This window comes from Solanum tuberosum, unplaced genomic scaffold, assembly GCF_000226075.1.
Source record: "Solanum tuberosum cultivar DM 1-3 516 R44 unplaced genomic scaffold, SolTub_3.0 scf00445, whole genome shotgun sequence".
NCBI classification, from domain to species: domain Eukaryota; kingdom Viridiplantae; phylum Streptophyta; class Magnoliopsida; order Solanales; family Solanaceae; genus Solanum; species Solanum tuberosum.
In genome coordinates, this window is record NW_006239374.1 from 142,038 (window position 1) to 161,499 (window position 19,462).

The 19,462-nt window shown below is 34.3% G+C and overlaps 2 protein-coding genes across 2 annotated transcripts; one reads left to right on the plus strand and one right to left on the minus strand.

The window, feature by feature from the left end:
* The first annotated feature begins 434 nt into the window (after nt 1-434).
* LOC102601354 (AT-hook motif nuclear-localized protein 24) lies at nt 435-1,873 on the plus strand. The gene is made up of 2 exons (XM_006363649.2): nt 435-979; nt 1,159-1,873. Exons 1-2 carry the CDS (start codon nt 784-786, stop codon nt 1,842-1,844), a joined length of 882 nt encoding a protein of 293 aa, XP_006363711.1. The 5' UTR covers nt 435-783; the 3' UTR covers nt 1,845-1,873.
* Nucleotides 1,874-5,752: 3,879 nt separating this feature from the next.
* Nucleotides 5,753-17,084, minus strand: LOC102601690 (armadillo repeat-containing kinesin-like protein 2). The gene is made up of 19 exons (XM_006363650.2): nt 16,730-17,084; nt 15,466-15,566; nt 15,260-15,382; nt 14,272-14,457; nt 13,879-14,100; nt 13,553-13,709; nt 12,801-12,950; nt 11,226-11,314; nt 10,761-10,964; nt 10,413-10,514; nt 9,538-9,672; nt 9,314-9,445; nt 8,602-8,740; nt 8,427-8,519; nt 7,561-7,686; nt 7,307-7,432; nt 6,659-6,802; nt 6,280-6,408; nt 5,753-6,187 (listed from the first exon to the last, which is right to left on the minus strand). The coding sequence occupies exons 1-19, from the start codon at nt 16,926-16,928 to the stop codon at nt 6,024-6,026; spliced, it is 2,721 nt and encodes a 906-aa protein (XP_006363712.1). The 5' UTR covers nt 16,929-17,084; the 3' UTR covers nt 5,753-6,023.
* Nucleotides 17,085-19,462: the final 2,378 nt, after the last annotated feature.

The following is a 19,462-nucleotide window of genomic DNA, read 5'->3' on the forward strand; positions in this document are numbered from 1 at the left end:
ATATTAGAAAAAAAATCTCATCGATTACTTTATTATAAACACCTACGAGAAGTAAGTAAGAGGAAAATACAGAGGACCCATCCACCGCCCAAAAAAGAAAAACTTAATATTTCCCCATTTGAATCTATTTCTCTAGCTAATATAAGTTTTTTTAGCTAACCCTAACTCAAATTTAGTACCCTTTTTTAATATTTAACGGAGACAAAAATACTAAGTGATTCTTGCCATCTATCTAAATCTTGTTAGACATTAGAGTTAGCTGGTACTTATTGCTGGTGAGAAATGACAAATATCTCATAAAATTAATCGAGTTGCGTGAAAATTAACTCGAACACCACAAGTCCTAAAAAAAAACTATCTTCAAGAATCAAGATTCACTTGTGGTAGCTCATGATATACAAGAAGAAGATGATTATAGTATGATGATGAAGAGTTTTTATGAGATTATTAGTGAGAATTCTTGGTGGATGACACCCAAAACCCCACTTAAAATTCCCTTTCTTTATGATGAAGACTATGAGTACCTTGATTCAATAAACAACACTTGCCCCTTTCCTCAAAAAAAGCCACAAAACAAGAAAGAGAAAAACAAAAATAAGACCAAACAACCCAAAGTCTACTCCCCCTTATTCCTTTTTTTAAGCTTCTCTCTTCCCCCACTATCTATATTCTTTGCAAACCCTTATTCCCCTTTAGCTTAGGTTTGCTTGTGCTTCCATTTTTTTCCTTAACTTCAACCTAATTTCCATCTCAAGGTAGAATTGAAGTTAAAAGTATCTCTCTATGGATCAAATGAACCATTCACTCCCTCCTCCTTTCCACACTAGAGACTTCAACTTACATCAATTCCATCAAAACTCAGAAGATGAACAAAGTGGGACAAGTGGTCTCAACATGTCTGGTCAGAAGAGAGATCGCGATGACAACAACAACAACAATAATGAAAATTCAAACGGTGGAGAATCGAAAGATGGATTAGGTATAACATGTGTTTGAATTGTATGACTGTCTCATCTGAAAGTTTAACCTGTTTATAGTTGTTATAGAGAGTTCATATATATTACTTAATTATGTCTCATATGAAAGTTTAAACTCATGTTATGTAAAGAGAATTTAGTTGACACGTTTATTTACTTAATTATATCTTCAAACGAACAGGAAATTCAGGAGAAGGAGAGATGAGTAGAAGACCAAGAGGAAGACCATCTGGATCCAAGAACAAACCTAAACCACCAATTATCATAACTAGAGATAGTGCAAATGCTCTTAGAACTCATGTTATGGAAATTGCTGATGGTTGTGATATTATGGAAAGTATATCAAATTTTGCAAGGAGAAGACAAAGAGGGGTTTGTATTATGAGTGGAACTGGTATTGTTACTAATGTTAATTTAAGACAACCAGCTTCACCAGGTGCAATTGTAACATTACATGGTAGATTTGAGATATTATCCTTAGCCGGATCGTTTTTACCACCACCAGCACCACCAACAACGTCAGGGTTGACTATATATTTAGCAGGCGGACAAGGTCAAGTTGTTGGTGGTAGTGTTGTAGGTGCACTTATGGCATCTGGACCAGTTGTCATTATGTCCGCGTCGTTTAGTAATGCTGCTTATGAAAGACTTCCTTTGGAAGAGGATAATCAAAATCATCCTCTTCCAGTTGTTCCAGGAGGAGGATCACTGGGATCTCCTCCTGGAAATATCGGGGGTCAAGGAGGACAACAACAACAACAAATGATGGCGGACCCATCTTTATTTCATGGGATGCCACCTAATCTTCTAAACTCTATTCAGTTGCCTTCCGAACCCTATTGGGCAACCGGAAGACCTCCATTCTAATGCAAGATATAAAATTGGAACGATACAGAGAAAATTGACAAGATGGCCCTTGTGCAAGGATGACATCCATCATATATAGAAAGGGTAATTGTTTTCTCTTGATTTAATTATTAGCTTATAAATTAACTCTTTTGAGGTTTTTTTTCTCTCTTCTTTCTCATCAAGAACACTTAGCAATGATTTTTAGGAAAAGGGTTTTTTCGAGTTTCTTTGATTTCGTTTTAATTACTTTACATTTTTTTGAGTTTAGTGTTTTGCATTTTCAGTTAGTTTTTTTTTTTTTTGGATTGTGATAATGAGTTTGATTTTGATATGATCAATGATGTGGTGGATGTAATTTGATCATCAAATGAAGTTAACTTTGTAAATTCACAGTATTCTTGGTGATATCTATCTTATTAAATTCTTGGCATTCCCATAACTTCCAACTCTCTTTCCATGATTTTCTTGAAAAACCCATGATTGTATATATATATGTGAGATTCATTTGATTGGAAAAGAGCATCATTATTCCATAATCATGATAATATAATTGTGATAATGGCAATAATAACAATGTTTTTCTTGATAATAGTAGTAGTATTAAATATTCTTCTACCAGAAATGCAGGATAAGTCCGCATATAATAATATTCTTTAGAGTCTAGCTCTTCCTCAAACTCCGCATACAAGAGGAGCTTAGTTCACCGAGCTGTAATAAGTATTGGTTCATTAATGAGGGGTTGGTAGCAAACTATGGACAGACAAAATTAGGAGAGGGTATGGGTCACATTATGTCCGATGTGAAACTCTTCAACATATTTTCTTCTATTTTTTTTCCAAAATATTAAAAAAAAAATCAAGTTTTTTTTTTCTGCCTATCTTGTTGAAGAATAATTAGGGTTTTTTATGAAGGGGGAGACATGAATTGCATGCGGAATGCACGTGCATCAGTTACTGAAGAATAAGGTCCTTTTTCGAGGCAAAAGCAAAGTATAACGTCTAGCCTTATGTTATACAGTCTGGTCTACTCTAGACTTAACTCACACCCTTTGCTCTCTCTCATAAATAATGCATAAGTATCGAAAACACTTCTGACTTAACTATTGATAGTCTTAAAAACACACCTCTATTTGACTTAACTAAACTTAGATACACCCTCCATCTACCACATGACATAACAAATGGATTCAAACTCTTGTAGGAGCATGAAACTCTTAATAAAAAACTGAAATAAGTGTTGAAAATACCCCTAAACTTGACGAGAATTTAGGGGGGTGTTTCACTCATGCTGTAAGATCGAGGATGTATTTAAGTTCAGTTAGTCAAGTAAAGGGGTGTTTTTAAGGCTATTAATAATTCGGGAATAAAACTAACAATTCACGTTCAATTTAAGGTTGTTTTCAATAATTCTCTTTATATATATATATATGCATCGAAAGCGTAGTATATACAAAGATAGATTGAGGGTTTAAAATTTATAGTTTGGGATGCCACTATAATGATATTTTTCAAGTTACCAATTCCTCTCATCTTATGAATAATGACATAAAAAAGAAAATCTTAGTGATCATTTGATTAGGTAAGTCAATGTCTATATAGAAGTTAAACACATTTAGGAATGAAGCATGCAAGAGAAAAAGTTTAAGTTTTATATATTGATGGTGTAAAAAATATATATTTATACAATCAGATTAAATAGAATATATATGTGCATATTATTTGTTGTGTTATTTTAAAGTTGAATGTGAAGCAAAAAGCTGAGATTCTTTGCACCAAAGCAATAGATGCATACATATAGATATAGCTCCCCACAACACACTCCCCTAGTCATTACACTGCTTGCTTTTAGTGCAACAACCCATGTAGCTATCAATACTCATGTGTTGTTGTATATTTTAAATATATATGCACCATCTTGAGATATTCAATGCCTTATCCATTCTATCCCTCTTCTCTCTCTAAATTAAATTAATATAGACATTACTCAGACAAACTCTCAAGGGCTTCTTCAGCTTTTGCTTTTTCTCAATGTGGATATATATATATATATATATGAATCATTCACACCCCCAGTAATCCATAACTTTTAAGAATTTAAATCCTGAATTTGACTCTGTCGAAAAAAGAAACCACACACTCCTTTTCTCCTTTGTTGTGCTTGCAGCACTCATACCATCGAACATGTGGGGTGTAATAAAGTATCACACATCCTAGTAATAATAATGAAGGTAGCAAAACAAATAAGAGCTAGCTCGCATACCTTTGTAGTGATTTAATTAAAATAGTAGACGAAATAAATTCGAATTATTTAGAAGGAACATGTATTATACAATATTACATAATAAGTAACTCTATCGTCTTATTTTTCATAGTGTTATTAGTTTTACTTTACGGTTACCTGCAATTATCCTTTTAGGTAATCTGATACTTTGTTGTGTAAAAAGTTGTATAAATATATAGATTTGTTCTTCTAAGTTGTAACCTTCTCATCCTCCTCCATTTTTTCCCTTTTAAATTATTTTTCTTGTTTGTTAATTCAGTCTTACTTCTTCTTTTTTCTGAATGTGGCTATGCTTTTTTGAGGGTCCTATAGGAATTACTCAAAAAATATATATTTAAAAATAAATAAAAAATAGAAACTGGAAATGGGGATTGCCATTTGTGTCCATTCATTTAGGTCTGCAAATGATTGAATGTAAGCCTATGTTTCATTGCTTTTATTTTGAACATTTTTTATTCAAATATGAGTTGTGTGTTTCATGGGATTAAGGTATTATCCATCATATGTTTTTGGTCGGGTGAAATGTATAATGACTTTTTGGTGGGGAAGGAATAGGATACACAATTGCTTTGGTATTGTGGTTCATCTTCATAATTTCCATCTATGGCTTAAAAGCCCATACCCCTAAATAAATCAGTATTTATGTTGCTCGAACTCTTCATAAATATTTTAAAATGATCATTAAAAAGAAAGGATTCCACCCAAGTGCGATAATAATTGGGTGCGGTTGGGATCCTTCATACAACACCATGGGCCTACTGAAACATTTTGAAGTCCCTACCAATTAAAAGTCAACGTACTAAAAAAAATTAAAAATGATTCTAGTGTTGCATCAAGTAAGGTTTATAAATGTGCTGTACCAGCTAGCTATTCAAGAAGCAAATAAAGTCAAAGGCAATTTGCATCACAAGATAACATTGTTTTTTTTTTTTTTTTACAAGTGTTGAGAGGTAAGTTGTTCAACTTGTCTTCTCCATAATGCTTATGCTTGTTGATATTGCTTCTCAATCAATTGGCTAGAAGAAAAAGATGTGCTAAGGGGCAGTTGTTATGTCCTTTTTTTCTAAAGTCAAAATGAGTCTCAAACCCTAGGATATTGACTCTAACTCAACACCTATAAAAGAAACTGAAACTAGTGATAAACTTCATTGCTAATATATCACTAGATAACTCATAGCTAATTAACATAGGAGTATATTTTTTTTGTGATAATTTTGTTGCTAAATAAGATTAGCTTTGATTTTATTGTTTAGCTACAAGACTTGTCCGTATGTAAATCCTGTGATTTCGTTTTGTATTCAAATGTCTTCTCCTTGATTCCTCTTTCCTCCATCGTGGGACTCACACCTCTCCAAAAGTATAAAGAAAAAAAAATCACTCAGTGACTAAACGGATCTTGAGCAATGCATACAATTCTATTGCCAAATGGAGAGCTAGGACAAACACTACCTCCAAACAGAACATTTCAAATGCAAAAGGACACCAATCAATAACTTAAAAGAATAAACAAAGAAATGACAGAAGATAATAACTTATAAAATATGAGCTTTAGGATTAGAACGTTTACACCAGCAGCCGTGTTTGACGGGAGTCGTCGACCAATTGAGCTCCGGCGACTCTGAACTTCGCCCTTGACAAATGACAGGTTGCACGCTTCAATTGATATATGAATAAAAATAATAATCAAAGCTTTACATTATAATGGTTCTGCTCAGCTGATACCTACCTCCTAATTCAAGCAAATTTACAAAATTTATTGTTTCTGTTAGCTGCAAACTAGTTATCCTAACTGACACTGCATCAACGAGAGTTTTAAGAGGATTCGAAACCAGTGTCACCATAAAACATTGTTTCTGTGGAAAAAGAATCAGCTACCTATGTTAATAACTATATATTCTAAATAACACATGTCAATGTTCAACCATAATCTATCCTCAGGCGTTTCAACTCTGCCTGGAAACTTGGGCTGGAGGTTAGAGTGCGATATGCAAGAGTCCTTATATCATCTCGTGAACAATCTCTGGATATACGAACAAGCTCCCACAAGGCACCTCCCTTGATCATATCCTTTGCATTTACTTCTGTAATTAGCAGTTTCAAGAATTCATGAAAAAAAATTAAATCAGAATCACTATCCACAGTTTCAAGCAAAATGTTAAGAACCACTATTTACCATGTTGTGCCAAATGGCAGAGTGCCAGCTCAATATGACGCCTTATTGGAGACGCCTCATTATTAGCATTCTGTACAATCCATGGAAGGGTTCCATCTTCAATAAGGAGAGACTTCCCTGTCTTGCTTCCTGTCATAGTAAGATCATTGGCAGTGCCACGAAACTATAGTAGTGAGACTTCTCTCTTCGCTAGAACAAGCAATACACCATCCCAACTGTGTATATGTGGAGACTAGTACAAAAACTATGATATACTGACTATAATATTGCTATCAGCACAGTGAAATCTATTCTGGAATTTCGTTGGTGGTGCAGAGCAAGTGAGGAGGAGAGGCAGGAGAAAACGAGCAGAGAGAAAGCAAGTGTGTATGCAGCTAACCTTGAGTGTATGCTCTTGATTCACATTTTGCAAAATTGGCAATTCCACGAGCAACTTGAGCCAGAACATCAGGATGCCGGGATCTGACCATTCCTTGTAATGCCTTAACTCCACCTTCCGCTCGTAGCTTTGGTTGTAACTTTTCTGTAAAAGGTTAAAAGATCCAATAAATGTTAACAGCAGGATCCAATTACCCATGACTAAATCCCATGCAGGGACACTTCATTAAGGATGTTTAGTAAAAGATTTTCTCATGGAACAAAAGTTATTTCCTTTTTCTCGTAGGTTCATCCTCTTTTCTTGTTTTACTGTTAACTGTTAAGTGCTCTTTTATTCTTCTTTGGTTGAAGGGGAGGACTAAGGGGAGAGAAGAACAGTTCAGTTGAGACTTGAGGTATCATATTTATTCAAATTTAGAATGGTGAATTCACCACTACGAGAGAGAAACTAACGTTCTTTTTATTACAGGTCTACATCAAATGAAAGTTTGGAAGTTGATATCAGAAAGACGAATATTACCATATCCGTTGTTCTTACAGTATCTTCTTCAATTACTTGAAATACAAAGAAATTTTACGAAGGGGAATAAGCTTCATCGTCGAGAGGGAATAAGCTTAGAATATTCAGTTTTAAGGCAACAAATAATACCATTTCCACAGAGGTTAGCAATGGCCCCGGCAACCATGCGAAGGGTTTGAGGATCTTCGGCTTTGGCTGCTGTGACTGATAACAAACTGATACCCCCTTGAGACATGATGAGGTCCTGATTTGTCTCTGTTCCATTTGAAAGAATGACATCACTTAATAGAGAGTGACTTGCGTATGAAAAAAAGGGACATTAACAGTAGAATTAAATATTAACTCATAATATTCATTAGTCTGTGAGGTGATGCAAAGCTCACCGTTCATAGCAAGATTTGCAATTGCACCAGCTGCAACTCTGTGAATTGTCTCATCATTGGAGCTTCTAAGAAGAGTTAACAGAGATTTAAGACCGCCAGCTTTTACAATTCTCTCCTGGTTTGCCTCTGAAATAGATGGAATAAGGAAAAGTCACCACCATTCAAGGACTTGATACTACCTCTTTTGCATTTCTCAGTTTTCAACTGTGTCGTGTAACATCATTTCTACTTGTTTATAACTTCTCTTTAATATTCGTACATTAGGTTGTCAGTACTCGGTAGTAATATGCTACTCTTTATAAGGTCTATGATGAAGGTTCTTAATGGATTAAGTTTAATGAACTTTTAAATTAAGTGAATTGGATTGACTGACCTCCATTCTTGTCCTTCAACCACTTGCTTGGAGGCACTTTACAGAAAGAAATAAGGACTAATCCCTCCACTTTGAATGGTGAGGTGTAAATAAATAATTGGGGTATGAGTAGTATGGTATACGTAACATTCTTTCTTAGAACAATGACACTGTTTTAGAGAAAACTAAAAATCAGAAGATAGATGCTGAATTTCAGAAAAAGGGAGTACTATATTTTAGATAAAGCAAAACAGCTTTACCTGTTTTATCCAAAAATTTGAGATACTTGCATATCTATTACTAGACTTATGTAAACAAAGTTGACAAGCTATCATTCATGTGACTTATAACCACATCCCTCCTACGATTAGAAAACTAACGAGGTATAGCTATTGATAGGGTTTACACATCTCAATCAAGCAGATTGCATCTATGCTCAACAAACTACAGATTGCAAGTAGTAAGAGACATGAACTAAAGATGTAACATTGAAAACGAAATAGCATAACACTACCTTCAGCCGCCAGGTTCGCTACAACTTTCACTGCATGAATCTGCACATCAGCATCTTCTGATTCAAGTAATGACAATATCTTTTGGAGGCCCACTGGTGAAAGCAGCGTAAGTTGTATTAGGGAGTAGAAGAGCAAGAATAGATAATAACTCCTAGGATAAAGTCCATCCCTCACCTTGTTCAAACAGTTTTGCCATTGAGGCCTTCTCTCCAACTCCTGAATCTCCTAGATGCTGATGCATAAATGGAGGAATTGGAGAATCTAGAGCGCCAGGCAGCTTTACAGTCTCTCCTCTATCAAGGTTCCTCCCAGTCTAAGAAAAGAAAACATCGTTTAATTTAAGTTCAAGTTAACTGACAAATAACTCATTTAATCGGCAACTATGTTTATATGAAATGAAAAGTTTCTGCAGTGCATATATCAAGACATGTTCACAGTCCACAACTAAAGAGATTACATAGGGACACACTCAATTCTAGTAAAACAAAGGAAAAAACAATAAAACGAACACGAGATTTGAACCTCCGGACTTAATTCTAAAAAAAAAAAAAAGACAAGGTGGAAGTGGGATTTGAAACCACGGCTTCATTTGTAAAGGTGCACCCAATAATCGCTGCACCATAGATCTCTTTGAAATTGGATGCACATATACATGTTTAAGTGATTTTAAAATAACATAACATTATGATTAAGGTCTAAACAAACCAACTTCACTACAGGCAGTTCTGAGAGAAAGAGGATATAGTCGACTATATAGAAGCTGCTCCAAGTTTTGAACTTTTCTTTTGAGTCTGGTGGTCAACCATGGGAAAAGTAAGGGCATACAAGTCCAATGATTCCTCCAACAATACTAAGTCAATAACTTTGAGATAAATATTGCGTTTACCTCATCAGCTTCAAAACTTAATTGCAACAGCTGGCTCTGTAGTACTGCAATTTCTTCTTCAAGCTTTGCTTTCTGACATTTTTCATCTTCTAGCATTTTCCGCAGCTTTAAAATTTCAGAATTTCCAGCAGCCTATGACATCACAAACACCAACATCTCAGCAATCTACAAACTGCAACTAAGATATACAGAATGATCAAAGGACTTTTCAGACAAATCATTACCTCTGACCTTTTCCATTGTGCTAGTTGATTTTTAAGATTGTCAATTTCCTCTTCCGCAGCTTTCCTTGAAATAGTTTCATTTTCAAACAACTTTTTAAGCTCGGCAACTTCCATAGAGGCAGAGAGCATTGATGACTGCCAAATGAGAAAAATAAGCAGCAAAACCAAAGTTATATTCACCATAGAACCAGAAATTGGAACATGAGAGGAAAGCTATCACTGTTACAGACAGTTGCTTAGGCATATGTAAAAGTTCAAAGAGAAGACAAGCATGTCTATTACAGACATGAACTGCAAGGAAGAGACTTATGAGATCATAATTTTAATAGCCTGTGTTTAAAGAAAATTTCAATGGGATACTTACCCTCGGAAACACAAAACAACCAACATAGTCTTTTAGAATAGAAAGTGGACTTCAACTTCATTTTTCTCCTAAGAGCACTAGCATCACTTTCAATACTAACCTTGAACACATTCAATATACCTCATTTTATAGCAGCAGTACTAGAAGCTATAGCCAATTGACATATCCTTGTAGCACAATACCATATGACTTTGTGACCCCATAGCAAAATATTCATTTTAATACATACTACAACACATATAAGTCTCAAAGACAAAAATGCATTCCCTGGGAAGTATCTGGTCATCACCATTAGGATTGACCTTCCTTAAGCCACGTGAATTATTTGGATCATTGAGAACCTCTGCTTATATATGCATAATATATGATAAGGCATAAATTGTGCCATCGGCAACCTGAGGTTGATTGATTCCTATCATTAAGCTAATTGGAAACGCAACAGTACATGATACATAACTCATTAGCTGCACCTATCCATCCTTCTTAATAATGCTATATCTTCTGAACTCACCTTGGCCTTTTCATTTTCATGTTTTTGTTTATTTGCTGCCCATTGCTCCTCCAGCTTGCTTATTGCATCCATATAATCATTCTGGTACTGCAACCTTTCCCTCTGCAGATAATGGAAGAAAGGGAGGAAAAAGAGAAGAAAGACAACGACAGTGAAAATACTGGTCATGGCATAAAATCTGGTGATGTAAAAATTACACAGTTCAAACAAAAAGATGATCATGGAAAATTAGAGTGGGATGAAATAGATGATGCATAACTTAACATAAAGTGAAAACGAACTGAACATGAAAGAGCATGTTATATAAGATTCAGCTGTTGTTGCAAAATTTATGAAGCATGTTCCTACCTCCAATGCTTCTGCATAACCTTTTTCAGCTTCAGTAATTCGAACCTGAGCTTCTTGGGCTATCCTCTCAATATCATCCTTAAATCCTTTCTGCTGCCTTTCATGTTCTGCAATTTGTTTGTCTAGCTGCATTTCAAGCCTTCTGGACAAACTTTTGTAGTCAAACTCTTCCTTAATTTTCAACATATTCTCCACCTTCATAGCCTGTAAAACACAAATAATTTACTCCAACTCCTAGCGTGTGTAAAGCAGAAAAAGGCAAGAAGAGAAGTTTGCTAATATTCTCTTATCCCAGTGCTACAAGTTCTACTGGCATGATAATTCAAAGAGAAACCCAGAGAATAGATCATAACTGAGTTAGCATTAGCCAGCTCGTGCTTGCTTAAAGTATCAATACAAAGGACTACACTAGTTTTATCATAAAATTTACATTCCCGTGGGAGAAGAAATAGAGGTGAGGATTACCCTCTGTCCAAACATTATGGTGCTTGCCGTCTCTCCTCGATGACGTGGAGATGGACCTATCGTGATAACCAATGAAGTTCTTGCCGTACCTGTGAGTATTCAACAATGTGATGACCTTGCTTAATGTCCCATGACAATGTTCTTTTTTAGGTAAATAGCATCTCATGATGATGGTTTATGATAAGTGGTTAAGTAGGATACGGAAATCATAATTATGCATCAAAGTTGATACAGTACTGAACAGATGACATGTTACTTTCACAAGTTTTACGGTCAGTATAAGTTTAAGCAGTCTAGCTCTAGAGAAGGAACTACAATCCAAATGAAAGCATGTAGGTATCAATCTTTTGGCCCAAAAAGGTTTACTGGATTAGAACGCCGGCCAACCTAGCAACTCACTGTAGTATCTGGCAGAAACTATATAAAACTCCTGGTCTTAAAGGATGTTAAATCTTTCAGTAATTAATGCACTTTATTTTGACCGTGAACTTAAATTGAGTCAACCAAGTCAGAAAAATTACAATGTCTTCAATAAGGACATAGTTAGAGATTTAAAATACGACCATCCTAAATTTATGTTAGATATGACAGATTTTTGTAACAAGACGATCTTTTAGATAATTTAATCAAAAACTTGTGGAACAACTCTACACTTGATTTCCATACCTCTGAAAAATGATGCATGTTATCTATCTGACTTTGCATGTTAGGATGTAGTCATGTAGCTTGGACTGGAAATAGTGAGGATTATTTTTCTTTTTTTCAATAACTAAAAGTGCATCGAATTCAGTTGCTAAAAAGGTGAATACAAGCCATTTTAACAGATTTTCTTGGTAAAGATAAGGAAAAGATTATTACTATGTTCCTTTCTTCATCTGCGTGTTGGTTACTGTTAAAATCAAGTAGGTGGAATCATGCTAAAAAAAATCTACATGCAGCTAAAGATAATTTAATGAGATGCAAGAATGTCCACATGAAAATTGTGTTAAATAAGTTCAAGTATAAATAGGGATTTGATCATTGTAGACTTATAGCCTGTTCGGCCAAGATTCTAAAATCAACTTATTTTGTAAAGTGTTTTTCCCACAAGTGTTACTGAAAAAGTATTTTTGGTGAGAGCCAGTTTGTGTTAGGCCCATAAATTGAAAAGACACTTCTGAGCAATAATTAGTGTTTGGCCAAGCTTTTTAAAAGTGCTTGTAAGTGCATTTTTCTCAAAAGTTCTTTAGGGGAAAAGCTACTTTCTTTAGCTTCTGCTACTCACCAGAAGCACTTATTTTCTCCCAAAAGCTTGGCCAAACACCTCATTTATTTTTTTAAATAAGCACTTTTGACCTCCCAAAAACTTGTTTGGGCCAAACAGGCTATTAAATTTCACGATAAACCTCGCAGTACAGGAATTGAGTCTCCAAGAAGACAAGAACTACACTCATCAGAGAAGTGTATGGCTTTCATAACTGAATATACTTACAGATGTTCCCTGGCTTTCAACTGCAATGTTAAAATTTTGGATCATATAAAGTTATATTTGCTTAACCCAGAAGAGCTTCAAAATATTGATATTAAGTACCTTACCTCCAAATGAATCTCGAAGCAACCTTGTGAGCTTTGAGTCACGAACTGGAACATGAGCACTATTCTCTGCTAATGCATTGATACATTTTCCTAATGCACTCAAGGAGAGATTTATGGACTTAGCTTCCCCCAGCGTATGTGCTTCACTTCCTGTCAAATGCAATACAAAACGAGGAACCAATGCTTCCTTAGCTTTATCCGGTTTAAAATCTCAACTAATTGCTCCAAGGAAATTTTAGAAACATCAACATGGTGCCTTAGATAAGCCCAAGCCAACAAGTCTGGGAAACCCAAAAAGTTGGTCACAGATTAGCCTGCAGTAATCAGTTCCGAAGTGTAACCACATTCTTGCATCATAAATGTCAAAAGACCAATTCAGCTTTTATTTGGAGAGCACAGACCAGCTTCTTAGTTGAAATCAATCAGACACCGAAAGAGGGTCAAAAGGTAAAACAGACTCATATGCCTATTCGAATGGAGTGACTAGAGTGTAAAGGATTGAAAGGAAAATGCATATTGAAGCCTCCCCAAAGTAACAACTCAACTAACTCATTGGAATTACTTAGTATCAATTGTGTCAAGTAACACAATTGTTTCAACTGCCACTCAAACATGATTTAAAGAATTAAAAAAACTATTACAATCCTTGTATAAGACAACATTTTCTGTAAACAGAAATAAAATGCTCCAGTTGTCGATACATAATAAAAGCTACAGAAGGATACATTTTCCCATAAACCCTGATAACATACCTGATTTGTCTATGCGCTCTGAACCAGCAAGATCCACAACAACTAGTTTGCTTTTCCTCACAACAGGTGGCTTGAATGCTTTAGCTGTGTGAGAAGTACTCCCGTTTTCAGATGAAATAACAGAATCTCTTCCCTTGACAGACCTTTCAACATGTACCTGCGATAGAAAACAAAAATTCTGTAACACTGAACTTTGTTGATGTCCCTGTCCATTGGCATAATCGGGAAGAGGCTCAAGAACAGTGGTCTAGCCACTATCCGTAATTTCACAACCTAAAAAATAAAAATGAAAACTGTATAACCCACAAGAGAGAGAATCGTCTAACCATCAGCATAGCATGGCTTCGTGAAGATTCTGTGTTTAATTTAGTGTTAGCAGCAAAACGATGAGCTTCACCCACGCGAAGGAGTTCAAGGAAACTCTTCTGGTCTCTGATATCCACTGTAGTAGCCCCCGGTAATGAAACATCTCCAGTTTTGGGATCTTCAACAATTGATATGTTGTCGTTCACTGGGTCGAGGAGATCCTGAATACTCTCCATATAAAGCTGCATGGACAGATAACCAACCCAACTTACACACCTTAGAGTCAGAAACAAGCATGAAACAATCAATGATGCAAATGAAACTTGACACAGCTATTATCAGGTATGATAATAAAAGTGATTAAAAAGGTTTTTGAAAAAGAAGGAACTTTCAATTCTGTAGAAGGAAGAAACCTGAAAATAAGAGACAGAGATAGAATCTTTCTCTGGTGTTATTTCGGAAAGAATATCCTCCATTGCACGAACCATTATCCCTCGATCAGCAGTGTCCTCTTCTCCAAGTCGTCCAAGAGTGTAAGTTTTTCCTGTCCCAGTCTGCCCGTATGCCATGACGGTTCCATTGTAACCATCCAGAACACTCTGCAAGGAGAAAAAAGTTCGAGCGGAATGTGAGCCACTTTATTATCGGAAGATATAAAGAAGGAATACAACCATATGAAACCAGATCAGTGTTAGAATAAAATGGCTCCTTATTACACACACAGAAGTGATTAGATAACACCATGTACAACTACAGATTTAACCAGCAAGGAATTAATAAGAACTAACAAAAGTTATATTACAGAATCCAAAAGACATTTTAATTGTTACAGAAGTGATGATTGATCTTATGCTTGCTTTTCAAGAAGATATTACAGAAATATTTCTACTGATATGGACTTCATGATTTGCCATATAAATAACTTACATACTTTAGAAGAAAGCTACTCAGAGAAATTGTTTGTTGTATCTGGCATATAGGTGTTTTGAGAAGTATATCCAGAAATGTTTAGCAAAAGCTGCCCACCTTGGAAACAAGTCATCTGGGAAACAGAAACTTGGAGCTTTGGCTTTCAAAACATGCTTCTTTGTGGGATAAAGTGCCCAATCACTTGGAGTTAGAATTGGAAGAATTAATTGTAAAGGACAGGTATGTAAGCCATTCATTGATAATTCACATAATTTGGTAAAACATACTTTACACTCTTGTTATGTGCATCAAGTGAAACAATATTTACAGCTCTGAAATGAACTTTCCCAGTCTACTAGTCAGATACTGCCTAGTCAGTAACAAATTTCCTCTAGTTCTTTCAATGTGTAAACCATAGCATGTGCAGAAGATAAACAGCTCATTCATAATTTATGTATTAAACAACAGAATAGGTAGGATTTTGCAGGCAACCTCAACCACAGGTTTGGCCACTACTTCGTAAACACGCTTTTGTGAAGCAAATTCTGTAAGCACTTCATCGAATTCATAGGTGTCTGAATCCCAGTTATTCCTTCGAAGTTTAAGCCTTTTGAGCTGGAAATGACAAAAGAAATGGAATTAAAATCAACAGTGCTCATATTACTTTGACAAAACTGTTAGAGGTTTATTCAGAATACCTCAGGCTGCAACTCCACACAATCAGCAAAATCAGCATCAGACACCATCTCCTCCGCATTTCGAGGACGAAGTCTTACTGCAACTCTAACACGTCCTGAAACTGTTACAGAGCAGCAAAATGAGATCTTCCTTGATTAATCAATATTCACAGGACTTTGGATAATACATAATACAACACAGATTTCTCCGCTTGGCTTCAATTCAAGAAAGGCTCCCATGTAACAAAATTTAAAGCATTATTCCATAAATATGATTATTTTATTATGTCAAAATGTATGATTTTAAGTTCAGTAACCAACTCTATCATTTTTTCAGAACCAAAAATATAATTAAAAATATTTAGCTTCGCAGCACCATCATAAATGCTAGCATATTAAATCAGATGGCTGATTGTAACTAAATTAAATCATAACTACTATGTGGAGGAAAATTCATTACTATTACAACTAACAAAACAAGGTCTTGATTTCTTGCTTCTACAAGAAACAAACAACAAAAATGACTTTACACGAGCAATTTTTATTTATAAATTAACTAAAACCCTGAAGGAAATTCAGACTCCATCATAATTATAACAGCTTGGTCTACCTAACTAAAATAAACTATCACACCTAACAACTCAAGCACTTAGTTTTCTTACATCATCAGCTGAAAAAACAAAAGGGGAAAAAAAGAAGAGCAACTTTTCCCCAAATTAATTAAAATCTTTAAGAAGATTAATATACTTTAGCTTGGAAGTCACATGCTTCCATTGCTTAGACTCCTCATAAATTCTACAATAAATCCAACCAGCTGCATCTAACCAACTTAGGTCAAATCCATTACTATCATCAAAGCAATCTGCTAGTGATCCCACATTATGCTTCGAAAACGAAAAGGAAAGGAACAAAACTTTTCCAGAATAATTAACTTCTTAAGGACATTAATACTGTACTGCTTTAGCCTTGCACACATGTTTACGTTGCTTAAAACTCATCACAATTGCTAATTAATCAAGCAGCTGTATCTAACTAACAATCAACGCCTTTACCTTTGCCTACTCAAAAATAAATTAAAAAATTACAATCAAACGCTTAATTTTCTCATATTATCCGCCCAAAATGAACAAAAAAAAATCAAACAGAACAAATTTTTTTGGAGAGTTCATTAAATTCCTTAAGGAAATGAGAACTCATTTATCAAGTAAAATCAACCGATTACTTCTCTTACATTATCCGCCGAAAACTAGATCAACTTTTTACGAAATTAAGTGAAATTACTCACCATAAGTACCATCCTTAGTGTTAGCAGCAGAATTACCAACGGAGCCAGTGCTTTTACGGCGAGGACCGGAAGCCGGAGTATGACCGGCGGTTTTTGATTTGAAAGAAGCAGAAGATTTTGTACTTGAATTCATAGATAGAGGTCTATCTACCTTTAAAGCTCCTTTAGGAAGTGTTCCGTTTCTGTAAGCTGTAGACATTGTTGCATTCCTTCCGAAATTCACCTTCTTCTTCTTCTTCTTCTTCTTCTACCTGTTGTTCTGGTTTTTCTAAGTGTTGATGAAAATGGAGGAGTTCAAAAGGTCGTGGGGAGTCATGGAAATAGAGGATCGGGTCATGGAGTTTGTGGTGGTGGTCACTGGTGGGTCATGTGCTGTTTTTTCTCTGCTATTTAGATAAAAATGACTTAAATACCCTTTTTAGGACGTATGTAATTAAATAGAATTAATCTTACTGTAATCTCTGTTTCATCATTAATCATTAATATACTTGTTGAAGATTAACGGTCTTGTCATTTGAATTGTTGTTGGTTAAGTTTATATAATTGCATATTACCCTCATATGTTTGCCTTTTGTTATCATTAAAAAATAAATATTAGTTACGATGATGATGATTGACGAAGCTAATATTTTAATGAAAGTATCGATTGAAGAGTTTGACGTAACTGATAAAGTTATTGTTATGTCATCAGAAAGTTATGAATTTGAGTTGTGAAAATAGCATCTTGTAGAAATGTTTGTGTAACACATAGCATGAGTTTACTACACTAGATTATCCTTTTTTTTTATTTGATCAATTAAGTCCTCTTAAAGGAGGGTAGCTCCACTACTATATTAAATATTGTATCTTTTATTATACATTGCCTAACATAAGCATGGAGAAAGTTCAACTGGATTAGATTATTTGAATTATACAAATTAAATTTTAAACTCTTAATTATTTGATTATTCTCTTAAAAGAATAGAAGTACGTAGTCTAATAATTATTTTATGCATATATGAAAAGTAACTATTTAATTAGCAATTGTATTAGCCAACAAAAAAATCATTAATTTTTTGAGACTTCTAAGTTGAGTTTCTAAGAGAGGCGTGACATAATATTTGAGAACAAATTTAATAAGGAAAAGTAGATTTATAAATTTCAACTCTATGAATTTAACATTCCAAAATTATTTCATAAATAATATCATTATTGTTGGAATCGACAATCAATTTTACACTCAAAATCATTTCATGAATAATATTATTATTTTTTGGAAGTGACAACCGCTTTAACACTCAAAATCATTTCATGAATTATATTATTGTTATAATTTGGAATCGTCAACCAGTTTAACACTCAAAATCATTTCATGAATAATATTGGTATTATTGTTTGGAATCGTAAAGCTTGATTATTAGAATCAACAAGTCTAGATAAATAAATATTAATTCAAAATCACATTGAAAGAATTAAAAAAATAATTAAATATTTAATACATATTAAAATATTTCTTTTGTTAAAAAGCTACAGAATGTTTTGATTCTTTTCTCATCAAACCAGCAAAAAAGTTAGGGAAAAAGTGATGTGTCTAATTGAATTCTACTGTTAGCAAAGAGTTGAAATTTAAAAGGCGCCAAAATTGTCACTATTTTAATTTTTAACTAAAAGACATTTGATTTGATTTATCTGCGTACCAATAATTTCAAATTATGTAAGGCCCTTTAAATTAAAGCTAACTCGAGGGCCACTACTTCCTTTTATTATTACTCCTACTATACTATTTAGTATATACTAATGTAAATATATTTTATTTTTCTTATTACAACAACAACATTTCCAATTTCCCATAGTCCTAAAGCAGAGTTTGAGAGGGTATAATTTACGCAGATTTAATCTTTAATTTTAAAGGTAGAGAAGTTGTTTCTAATAAATATTCGATTCAAAAGAAGTGCAATTCATATAGAATTGAAAGAAAAATAACAACAAAATTGAATAATAAGATACAATTCGTGTGAATACTAAGTAATTCAACTGAAGAAGGAGAAGAGGCAAACTAGCCCCTTGTCTCTCTCATGTAAAAGTATGATAACACTCGGTTCTTTACTATGCTTCTACTCTAATATTCGATCTTCATACCTTCCTATCTAGAGTTATATCCTCGATAAATTAAAAATATGACATGTGTTGTCTAATCACCCCACCCAGTTCTTTCTATACCTTCCTCTATCTCTCCTAAAATCTTTTGTAGCCAAGTTTATTTCCTTATTGTTAATATTAATATAAAAATGACCATGTCTATTTCATATCTTATGATGATCTAATTAAAAAACTTATGAATTGACCTGAGATTTTTTCTTACATTTTGTTCCTAATCATTGTAGGGACAACTACAAAACATAGTTTAAGTATACCCCCTTCTGCATATAAATATAAAAATAATCAACATAAATAACTTATATCTAATGTAGAATTGCCTTTAAAATATTAGGCCATGGGTGCACCCCAAGCCACCAACCACGCGCAAGGTACAAACTAACTATTTTATGGTCCACCCATAACAACATCTATCTATATATATATATATATAAGAAATAGAAAAAGTAATTTACTTTTTCTATTTCCTGATATTCATGGTAGGAAATTTTATCTCTTGAAAACATCCTTTGCATTCTGCTTAGTAGGTTATCTTCTGTTTTAAGATTTAATTTTAATCCTTGGATTTTTCTGAATATTTCTCCATCAAATGTTGCT